Source organism: Panicum hallii, chromosome 9 (assembly GCF_002211085.1).
Source record: "Panicum hallii strain FIL2 chromosome 9, PHallii_v3.1, whole genome shotgun sequence".
NCBI classification, from domain to species: Eukaryota; Viridiplantae; Streptophyta; class Magnoliopsida; order Poales; family Poaceae; genus Panicum; species Panicum hallii.
The window spans coordinates 50568903-50580889 of NC_038050.1; the positions used below are offsets into that span (position 1 = coordinate 50568903).

General features: G+C 49.7%; 1 protein-coding gene across 1 annotated transcript; it reads right to left on the reverse strand.

Annotated features, from left to right (window-relative positions):
- Window positions 1-3335: 3335 nt before the first annotated feature.
- Window positions 3336-3731, reverse strand: LOC112873113. Its single transcript, XM_025936134.1, has one exon. The coding sequence runs from the start codon at window positions 3729-3731 to the stop codon at window positions 3336-3338; it is 396 nt and encodes a 131-aa protein (XP_025791919.1).
- Between the last annotated feature and the right edge of the window lie 8256 nt (window positions 3732-11987).

The window sequence follows — 11987 nt, forward strand, 5'->3', positions numbered from 1 at the left end:
TGCCCATCGGTCAGGCTTCGAGGTGAGAGAATTGTTATATGGTTTCGACCCCGTTTCCATATACTTTTGCTTATTTTGCTTTTCCTCATAGTGCCTTGATGTTGATCGGCCTCCAGCCTTTCATCGAACTAGTGCCATGAAGGCCTCCCGATGCTGTTCACTCCGACCCGAGGAGGGGACCGGGAAGTTGCCTCTATGAGCGGGCTGGCGGTGATGACGGTGATCCTCGCATAGTCTAGTGCGGGGGTGACTGTGGTGCTGCTTCCTCTGTCGAGTGCGGGAAGGGAGGAGGAGATCATGGCCCGCGTGTCCCCAGGTGGAGGGGCGCTCGGTTCACCCATGTAGTTCGTGCTAGAGGAGGTCGAGGGGGCCGCTCTGGCGCTTGTGGACTTGGAGATTGAGGGCGGGCCACTCGTCGAGCCTGAGGAGGCTCGGGCTAATGGGGGCGAACACCTCGACCAGGTGGGCAATCTTCAAGACCTGGAGGCATCACTGGAGGGGAACCAGGAGCAAGCTATGGTCCTAGCCTCCAGGCCGTCCGCATCTGCGAGCTGGCCGGTTGGCGAGTGGGTCTAGCCCGACCCTAGCAAGCCTGGTGAAGCTCGGTTCGTCCTGCGCGACTGGCAGGAGGAGAAGCTTTGGGGCCATCTCGAGCAGAGCAGAATATTGCCCGGCAACGACCTCACCGCCATGGAGGCGGGGCTCGTGGAGATCATGAAGAAAATTAGGCTCGCTCGGCGGAGCGCATCCATCGACCTGCCAAACTTTGCTCGGGTAAGTCCTCGTAGTTTTCCTTTGCCTCTGTCTCACCGATAAGGGGCAATTTGTTTTTATGTTTTTGACTCTCCTGCTTTGAGGAGCCTGGAGGGGATCTCACTGAAGAAGTCCCGGTTCCACCGGGAAGAGCATGCCCGACTGGGTTAGGAGGCGGCGGCACAACGGCGGGTCGGGGAGTTGACCCGTGAATTGAAAGCTACCTGGCATCGGAACTTCACGAGCACTACCGCACGACTGTTGCCTAGTAAGAGCTTGCTGCGGCTCGGTCAGTTATGAACATAGAGCGGTTAGCGCTCGAGGCAGAGCGGGCGGCCCGAGCTCTTGCTAAGGGGCAGGCTCAGTCCAAGCGACAGCGAATCACCCAACTAGAGGCGATGATGACACATAAGGAGGAGGGGCTCATGATCACTGAGGATGCCATGGCCGGTAAGTAGTTCCTTTTCTCCGTCCCGTCGATTCTTGTTTCACATTGTGTGACCTCTAATTTCCCTTTTGCCCGTGTCTAGAACTAGGAGGGAGGAATAGGCTCCTGCGGGATGAGTTGAAGCGATCAGAGGATGCCCGCTGCGCTGCTGAGTCCGGATTCCTCGGGGAGGAGCAATGTCCTTGAAGAGGAACTTGGTCAGCTTCGGAGCATGGCGCGGTCGTTGATCACGGAGGTACTCGGGCCCCGCCCGAGGTCGAGCGCGCTCGCCGCCGATCTTTCAGGGATTCGGGGCGAGGTGATGGGACTTGTGACCGATGGAGTCTTTCATGGTGCCTCGGGGGTGCTGACGTCAGTGGTGTCACACTACCTGACCCTAGATTTTGAGGCAGTCAGGAGAGGCTACGCCTCCGGGTGGTCCGCTGACCGGCTTTGCAAACTTGGTGTTAGTCGCAACAGCGATTGCGGAGGCGACCACCGCTGAGTGGGTTAAGGATGCCCATCGCGTGGAGAGGGGGGCGAACTCTAGGTAGAGACGGTGGCCAATCAATAGAAGCCAAGTTGAGTGCCGCCCCAACCGCGCCGGCTCCCAGTCAAGGAAATCCTCCAGTCATCCCGGCAGCCCAGCTCCTCTCGTCCACGTCGTTGGTCAACGCGGACGAGGTGCCGCAGTAGAAGCATTTATAGTTAGCTCTTACTTTTGAAAAACTTATGCGGGGAACATAATGGTCCCCCGAACAAACAGCTTTAAGTGTTCTTAGAATTTTCATCTTAATGATGTTTGGGAAGCATGTTCCGCTCGTATCCCTTTGTTCCCTTAAGTGACCCTCGCTTTCGCACTTTCCCATTCGAACCAGCTCACTAACCGTAGGCTGCAGCGTGCAGCCTAGGGCTGGCCTGAGTGGCGTCAGCGGCTAGTTCGCCGCAGGTTGTGATGAGAGTTCGGTAGGTCAGGTGGCCCAACAAAAATCACTTAAGTTGCGATTGGAAAACGGGCGAAAAAAGTTGCTTTTTGTACGCGATTTGCAAAAGGAAAGAGGGGGTAGCAGTGCGCATAGCCGAGTACCCTAGTGGGGCCCCCAAGCAACCCGGGCCGAGAGTGCTTGGGCCGGAGCGCTGCAGGAGTCGGCGTTTGAATGAAGACATGTGATGGGACTAAATTTAGGGGAAGAAATTACATAACTGCTCAATGTTCCATGTGTTTTGTGAGGATGTTGCCATCGCTGTCTTTCAGTCGGCAGGTTCCTGGCCGGACCACTTCCGTAATTGTGTATGGTCCTTTTTACGATGGAGTGAGCTTGTGCTTGTCCTTAGTTGGCTACGCCCTCCATAGCGCTAGATCGCAAAGTTTGAGGGTTCTTCCCTGGATCTTCCTCTCGTGGTACCTGCAAACGGTTTGCTGGTAGCGAGCAGAGCGGACCAAGGCCGTCTCCCGTGCCTCTTCCAACAAGTCGACTGCGTCCAGTTGAGCCTCAGCGGCTTGGTTGGGGTCAAAGGCTTTGAGCCTTGGGGTGCCATAATCTAGGTCGCAGGGTAGCACCGCTTCTGCCCCGTATGTTAAGAAGAACGGGGTGAATCCAGTGGATCGATTGAGAGTGGTCCACAGGCTCCAGAGAACAGTCAGGAGTTCCTGGACCTAGCGTCCTGCAAACTTTTTGAGCTGGTCAAAGATGCGAGGCTTGAGTCCCTAGAGGACCATTCCGTTCGCCCTCTCAACCTGCCCGTTGGTGCGTGGGTGTCCGACCGACGCCCAGTCGATCCTGATCCTATATCCGTCAGTGAACTCCAAGAACCTCTGGCTAGTGAAATTGGTCCCATTGTCTATGATGATGGTTTTGGGCACACTGAACCGGTAGATAATGTCAAGGAAGAACTTGACGGTCTCCTGGGTGTTGGTTTTGGCGATGGGTTTCGGTTAGATCCACTTGGTGAACTTGTCCACCGCGATAAGCCAATGAGTGAAACCACCAGGGGCCTTCTTGAGAGGCTTGACCATGTCGAGACCCGAGACCGTGAACGGCTAGGTGAGGGGGATGGTCTGAAGCGCCTGCACTATCAAGTGGGTTTGCCGAGCATAGAACTGACACCGCTTGCACGTGCGGACAGCTTCCTCCGCGTCGTGCAGTGCTGTAGGCTAGTAGAAACATTGGCGAAAAGCTTTGCCGACCAGCGACCGCGGGGCCGCGTTGTGCCCACAGATGCCAGCGTGGATCTCCAGGAGGAGTTCCTTTCCTTGTTGGGTCGGGATGCATTTCATGAGCATTCCTATCTCCAACGGGCTGTGTTTGTAAAATTCCCCGTCGATGGCAACAAACATCTTGGCGCGTCGAGCAATCCTTTGTGCCTCGGTTCTATCAGCTGGGAGGACCGCGTCGAGGAGGTACGCCAGGAGAGGCGCCCTCCAGTCGGGGTCGTTTACCGCTGCGTCAGCTGCTGGAGTCGTAACCTCCATCGTAACGCAGTTAGGGCCCCCGAGCCCTTTGTTGGGGGACGCCTGGCTGGGAGGCACTGGACCGGGGCCCTCGGGCATCGAGTCGGACGGCCTCTAAGGTAGGTCCGGCTTGACGCGGATTGAGGGCGCGTGGAGATCATTGATGAAGACCCTGCTGGGAATGGGATCCCGCTGGGCCACCATCTTGGCGAGTGCATCGGCGTCATTGTTGTCCCTTCGAGGGACGTGATGCAGCTCAATTCCTTGGAACCTATCCTCCAGTTTGGGGACCTCCTAGCATTATGCGTTCATGAGGGAGCTTTCGCAGTTAGACTCCTTCATGACTTGGTCTACCACCAGCTTGGAGTCACCGTAGGCGTAGAGCCGGGTTGCTCCGAGCTCAATGGCGATGGGGAGGCCATTGATAAGGCCCTCGTATCCGCGATGTTGTTCGAGGCTAGGAAGTGGAGGCGGATGGCGTAGTGGAGCTTGTTTCCCTTGGGTGAGATCAGCACCACACTGCCCCCCGCGCCGGGTCCCATGACTGTAACACCCTAATTTTCAAATTAGGAATCTAAATAAATTTTGCTAGATTCTTTATAGGACCCATAAGGTTTTTATTCAATTATTATGATTTTAGAGCATTTACCGTGAACTAATAATAATTTGCTTAACCATAAAACGAATATAAGGAAATATAGGTCTTATGCATTTCATGCCGCATTGCATTGTTTTATTGTTTGTGTTTTCAGTTGAATTTAAATTTCAAATTTAAATTCAAATGCATTTCTTTTTCTCCCTCTTTTTCTCTTTAGGCCCAGCCACTCTCTCTTTCTCTTTTTCCCTCTCTCCTTCTCTTCCGGCATGGCCCAGCCCAGCTGGCCTTTTTCTTTTTTTTCTCCTCCCCGCGCGGCCCAGCCAGCCTAGCTGCTCCCTCGGCCCAACCAGCCCACCAGGCACGTCCCTCCTCCCTTTCTCGTGCTCGCTGACAGACAGGGCCCGCCTATCGGGCGCGTCTTCCACCTCGAGCCAGACTCGGGTTTGAACCCGAGTCTGACCGAGGCACGAGTCCTGGCCTCCCGCGCCGCACGCTGTCCCAGGACCGCCCGCCAAGACACCCGCGGCCACCCTATAAAACCGCCGCCTCGTGCCCTAGGCTCCACACATCCCGCAGCCGCTGCCTCCTTGCTTCGAAGCTCTAGCCTGCGCCACCTAGCTGGAGCTTTGCCTTGGGGTGAGGAACCTCGCCGGCCAGTTTTTCCCCTTTTCCCCCACCTTCCCGCGCGCACGATTGCTCGCTGTCACGCCGTGCTGCGCCTCGCCGTCATCCGCCTTCCCTGGCCCCCGGCGCCTTGTTCCGATCCCTTAAACGCGTTCCCCTCCTTGCTTTCTTTCTCCATGACCAAACCTGAGTCGAAATAGTGGCTGGAATCGCGTAGTCAAATAACTGATACCGGTCAACCCTAGGGTATTTTGCACTTTCAACCCTGAGTTCTATCGAAATCAACGCGCAGTCCACGACAATTCAAAAGTATTCACGAATAGATCCCTATCTTTTTCTAAAATAGAACTCGCCGTCCCTAGCCCCTCTGTTTTTCAATCTAAACCCTAGATCTAAGGTTTAATTATGTTCTAGCCCTCGGTTTCTTTGTTCAGAGCTATTCTAGTTTCAAATCTTCTACAAATAAGCCTCTAGAATCATGTTTTAGCCATAACTTCTCCATTTTAACTCCATTTTTATCGATTCTCGTACTCACATGACCCTTGCGACGCATACAGTAGCTTTATAGCGATGTTTTGCTCTGTTTTTATTATTTGGTGTATTGTTTGTTATTTATTGTATTTGTTTGTTTGTATGTACTTGTATGTTACGATAGATGGTGCGCAGTTCGAGGGTCCGCAAGAGCAAGGCTTTGAAGACGTTCCCGAGCAGCAGCAGTTCTTTGACAAAGGCAACTGGTCCTTGATCATATTTCGGTCCTAATAACTTTCTAAATATATATATTTACTTTATATGCATGCATGTGTCTAGAATATAATGGATCCCAAACTAAGGATGTGTGTGGTCTCTTTTGAACTTCCTTGATTAAATCTAGGCTGTTGTATTTATATTGTAACTACGCTAGTTACACTAGTTGCTCTTACTAGACTTTGGTTGGATAACCTGAAATCATGCTACACTGGTCTACTCAATGTCTGGAATACTTTTTGTGGTGATAATTAAGATCATTGCATTAATTGGAACATGGAGAACCACCTAGCAAAACAGTGCAACCATGATACTACATGGCTCTGGTCTTGGCTAATTAATTAAAAACTTTAGCTTATGCCAATCTTATGAAAAGGGCAAGAGGGGTTGCATCGTCGGGGTATAGCTTGGTCCTCTTGAGGGTGTGATATGATCCTGGATAAGGCGTCTGCCTCATTAGGGAGAGTTATGACCACTTTAACTTGAAATCTTAGCGGATTGTCATAAGTTAGGGAATCTTTGTAAAGGCCTCATAGTGAATCCCTACCACTCACCTCGGAAGTGTTTGGGCCTTGCAAACCCGGGCATTAAGGGAAACACGAATTGTGGGTAAAGTGTACAACCTGTGTAGAGCGAAAACTGATCTATCAGCCGTGCTCACAGTTACGAGTGGCTTGGACCCTCACATGCTAATTGAACTTAAAGATGATCTAAATTGATGTTCTTTATTTATTGTTGTTATCTTATATTTTTCATTTATTTAAAGGTTGGTATGTTCTTACATTTAGTTAATGCTTGCTAAATAAAACTTGATCAACTAAAAATGCTTATCGCAGTCAAACCATGTCAACTTATCCTTGATTTTGGCCTTGCATGTCATATAATTTACTCCACTTGCTGAGTACCAACCATAAGTGTACTCATGCTTGCTTTATTAAAACCGATGCTGCTCAGAACAAGATAATTGTCCGGAGTTCCCTGAAGATCTTGAGGAGTTCTAGGCGTATGTCTAGTCATCTACCTGTGAAGTTGAAGTCCGCTGCTAGTTACAAATATTTATTTATTCCTGCTTAAGATTAAGACTTTCCGTCATGTAATGAAGTACTATGATACTCTCTTTCATTATGACATTGTTTTGGGTATACACTTGTATCGTCTATCATATGTGTAGAACTTGATCCTGGCGCACATATGAGATGCATTCGGTTCTTTTTTCAAAACCGCGTGTGACAATGATGTGACACTCAGGTAAATAGTGTGGTCACAATCTAGATTTTTAGTGTGTTGTTGTGTACAAATTGTAGCCAACGTATGTTTAAAAATGTTAATGATAAGGAAAAGTAGTTGTTTATATAAATATATATATTTAAATTAGGGTCCTTTTGTGCTAAATGGGTGAGCATGGGGGGTAGATTTCAAAAGTATGAGGGTTGCTTTACAAAAGTTCCAAATTTGTGTTTTAATCGCAAAAGTAGGTGAAACTACCTTTTGGATATATGTGTAGTGTAGTTTTATATATAGGATTTACATAAAGTTTGAAAATTTAACTAAGTTTCATATTATTGTCAAAATTGTTGCTCTTCTGTGGATGAACCTTAAAGCAAAGTTGTGCATTTTGAAAAACTACACACTTTTGCTTTTGGGTCCATCTCTATTTGAGCATTTGTGCGAAAGTTATCCAAGCTTTACAGTGAGACCCCTGGGCTTTCTGCTTTTTACAACTGGGTCCTCTTCGTCTTCCCCAGTCCCGGGCTTCTCTCTATTTCCTCCCCTGCTGCACGCCGCCGCCCCCGCCCGGTCCTGAGCGCCGCCTGCAGCTCTGCGCCCCTCTGCACCTTACTCCACGCGTCGCTCTGCTCCTCCTTCCACCGTCCGCGTCGCCTGCGCTGGCCGCCCCTCGTTTCTCCACGTCGGGCAGACGCCCCGAGCGGCCGCCACGCCGCCCTGTCAAGCACGCCGGCGCCGCTTGCCGCTCTTCGCCCGGCCACGTGCTCTCCCTCTTCTTTTCCTTCTCTCTAGCAAACCGTGCAATGCTACAAACCTTGACCGAGCCTCCTTCTCCCCGGCTACTTGCTTTCTTCTTCCTCCTCGCAACACCGAACCGCCGCCGCTGATTCCCCTCCGGAATCCTCCTCAACCACACCCTCCCGACCAAATTCCCTTAGCCCTGTGCTTCCTCACCTCCTCCCCTTGTTCCCCAGCTTGATCCAGTCCAGCCCCGGCCAACCCCTCGCCGGAATCGCCCCCACCCCGAACCGCCCCTCACCGGTGCCGCCCGAGCTTGGCCTCGTCGTCGACAGCACCCTCCGCCACCTCTTCGACCGATCCAAGTATGGGAACCACACCACCATCGCCCCCTGGTGCTCGTGCACGCGATAGCCCCTCCTGTTTGCCGGCCCTTCGCCGGGAACGGCGACGCGCCGCCACAGCCGCCGCACTTTCCCGTCGCTAGCTTGGTTCCCCTGTGGCCCGTCGTGCGCTTCCACCTCCACAACACTCCCTAGGTCTTGTAGGTTCTGCCCCACCGGCCCCTCCCCGCCGGCGACCTCGCCGCCGGCGAGAACACGCCGGGACCCCGCGGCCAGCCGCTGTCGAGGTCGGGCAGGGACGTATCTGTGAGAAGACTGTTTCTTCTAAGGACCCGAGTGCAAAAAGACCAAGACCCCCCCCTCTCTAGTGGATCTATTATTTCATGTGTGTATGTTGCTGCTTGCAAAATTCGTAGAAAACCACAGAAAAATCCAAAAATTGCAAAATTAGTTTTGTTGCAAACTAGATTTCAAACCCTACAACTTTTGGTAATGAAGTTTAGTTTGAAACAAAATACTTTTACATCTATTTTAAATCTAAGATTAAAAGGTATTTTGTACATAACTTCTATATTTTGGCTTTGTTTCTTATAAATTTTAACATGTAACTTCTATAAGCCATGAGTAACCTTGTATTAAAATTTCAAGCCTTGCTTTGTTTTATAACTTAACTTCTTTTGAATTTAGGCAATTCAAATTTGAAATGTTTTAAAGTTAGCTAAGTATGTTCTTTAAACCTAATTAGTTAAGATCTTTGTATCATCCTCTAATGTGTTGATGACTAGTGTGTAATTAAATTTCCAAAAATTTATGATCCTATTTACTTAAGTTTTGAATTTAAACTTGGAGTTAAAATTCAAATTCAAATGTTCTAGTTCCTATTTGCAATAAATTTAGTACTATAATCATGACTCAGTTATGAATGGTAATTCAAGCCTAAACCCCTTTTATTTCATGAACTCATGTGTGTTAACTTTATTGGTTTGCAACTTTGTTGTCTCATAAGATCCTAAATTTAAATATTGTCTCATTTAAATTGTTGCATATCATCTAGAATCAAGGACGCTCGATGACGGAGACTACGAATTGGTCTTAGGACAAGACCAAGGGTTTTCCGAAGACCCACCACCAATCATCGAGGAACTAACTGAAGCCCCGAACCAAAGTTCGGAAGCCTCTGACACTACTGCCCCCAACCCCACTCAAGAAGGCAAGCCCCGATGCATATCCTAGTATTTCAATTTAGTATGATTTTATTACTATATTATATATCTTGCACTACGTCTAGGAGTTGCAGTGAAACCGTAGTTGCATAAGATCTTAAGAATCCAATGTATTGTACCCGAGTCCTTATCGCTTAGATGCTTTGCTAAATAGGACCGTTAAAAGTCGGGTGATTTCCTGTCACTCACGCGATATAGGAGTTGCTTGTTTACAATTCTGCAACCACTATAAGGATGATGGACAGGGTCATGTACTGTATCATGACCTGGAGTTTTACCCTGTCTGTTTTGAATAAAGTTGATAAGGTCGCAGCATGTGGTAGTGGTGGCTAAGCGTTTGAAAGTACTAGCCACATGCCGCGAAATATGGTAAGCGGTAAGCCTAGTACCCGAATGGCCTGGCAAATGGAACACGTCTCCACCACTCGACTTTTATTTTATGTTTACACGCACTGACGTGTGGGAGTACGTTCTACATGGCAGACAGGAATACGGGTTTTGTAGTCGTGCTACAGACGTATATCCTGCACAATTGGTGTGCGTACGGTCCTGCAGTCGCTTGTGGTGGTCCTGATCCATAACCCGGAATATGAGGGAAACGGTTGCTTTGAAACGATCTTTGGATGTTCCAGGCATGTGTGTTAGGTTTACCTTGCAAGGTTAAATTTGATTCAGAATTGTCCGCTTCTCACGAAGATTGAGACTGCTTATTCCTTCTGCCACATCGAGTAAAAAGTGTAATTGTTGATGGAATAATCTTGATGGTTGATAATCTCTATCTTGTTTGTTTAGTATAGGTGCTTACCTAGAATGGCTAATCAAGCTAGAATCTGAAAGCTAAAATTTGAAAATAGATTATACTCTTATTGCTTTTCAGCTGAAAATAAACCCAGAACCCTTGAAATGCCTTCATGAGTCTAGTTACAGGCTAAAATATACCCAATCCCGGGTAAGTCTTGCTGAGTATTAGAATGCTCAGCCTTGCGAGTATCTGTTACACAGGTATAACTTTCGAGAATCCCATGGACAATCCTGCATGGCCAACGTCTGTTCCTTTTGGCTGGTACGTGGAGTGGGATCCGTCCCCGGCTGGCAGTGACCCTCCTGAGTGACACCAGGCCTTGGGCTGAGCATGGTGTCCATTTTCACGACGTGTGTAGTCGCGTAATCTTTTTGTTCCGCTGTGAATTTGGACAAGCTGTTCAGTTTGTCAGTTTAAACATGGTTTGTATAAGTTTTATCTAAGTTTAAACCTGGTTTGTAATAATGTTTGTATGTTTGTAAAATTAAAAGTTGATGAGCTGTTCTGTGATGTAAACTCGCCTTCGTGCGAGGTAAACCTGCTTCGATCCTGTTGAACCGTGGTTGTATCGGGCGGAGACCCGACAGACCAACGGATTGTTCCGTTTGAAGTGCGTTAAGTTAATAACAGCTGCATAGTAATCATTAACGCACTTGGGCCGGAATAATTCAGGCGGTTCTGCCACAAATGACCGACCCATCGAAATACAGGGTCTAGTATTCGTGGGCGATGTCCGAAGTCGGGGTTTGGACCTCCGTCCACCTCGGCCACGACGTCAACAAAGGCCTGTGACATGATGGCGATGCGGGGGGAGTACTTGATGTCGTAGCCTAGGAGCTCGAGTGCCATTTGGAGATCCGTCCCGTAGCATCGTGGCTGTGGATGACCTCCCCGAGTGGGAATGAGGTAACAATGGTCACCTCATGGTTGGTGAAGTAGTGCTGCAGCTTCTTAGTCACCATGAGCACGGCACATAAGAGCTTCTGTGTCTGTGTGTAGCGGGCCTTGGTCTTGGTAAGTACCTCACTGACAAAGTACACCAATCGTTGAACTTTCAGCGCACGGCCTAGTTCCTCCCTTTGGACTATAAGAGCGATGTTGACCACGTGGGTAGTTGCTGCGAGGTAGAGTAGGAGAGGTTCGCGTCGGGAGCAACGAGTACTGGGGCCGAGGTTAGGAACGCTTTAAGGCTATCCAAGGCTTGTTGAGCCTCCTCCGTCCAAACGAACGTATCCAACTTTTTGAGGAGCTTGTAGAGTCCCCCGCTTGCGCAGTCCGGATATAAACCGACTGAGGGTGGCCAAACAACCGGTGAGCCATTGCACGCCTTTCACATTGCGTATGGGGCCCATTTTGGCAATGGCCGTGATTTTTTCGGGGTTGGCTTCGATGCCACGCTCGGACACTCTGTATCTGAATAGCTTCCCTTTTGGAACCCCGAAAGTGCATTTTTTGTTATTTATTTTGATGCTGAACCTTCGGAGGTTAGCAAATGTGGCATCCAGCATGGCGATCAGATCACCGACTCGAGGGGCTTTCACCACAACGTCATCCACGTAGACGGCGACTGTGGGTTTCGGCGGCTCGAGCTGGTTGGGCTGCTGAGACGAATTGATCTGATTGGTGAAACATCTCTGCATGCAACGCTGGTAGGTGGCACCAGCATTTTTCAGGCCGCATGGCATGCTGACGTAGCAGCCGAATGGGGTGGGTAAAAAGGTCGTGAGCTGGTCGGACTCTTTCATCACAATCTGGTGATAGCCAGAGTAGGCATCCAGAAAAGAGAGCTGCCAGGAGCTTGGCGATCTCCAGGAGCCAGTCGGAGTGATACACTTCCTTGATGAAACTAGCTGACAGGAGCTTGGCAATCTCCTCGCCTATGACCTTGCGCCTCCCATCATCGAAATGGTGCAGGCATTCGTGCACGGGCTTGGAACCCAGCCTGATGCAGAGCTCATGCTCGGCGACTTCCCTCATGGTACCTGGCATGTCAGAGGGCTTCCATGCGAAGGCATCATGATATGCGCGTAGGAAGTCAACGAGCGCACTTTC

What these genes read in the sequence shown, in the direction of transcription:
- LOC112873113 (XM_025936134.1), bottom strand. Translation starts at nt 3,731, where the DNA reads ATGCCCGAGGGCCCCGGTCCAGTGCCTCCCAGCCAGGCGTCCCCCAAC.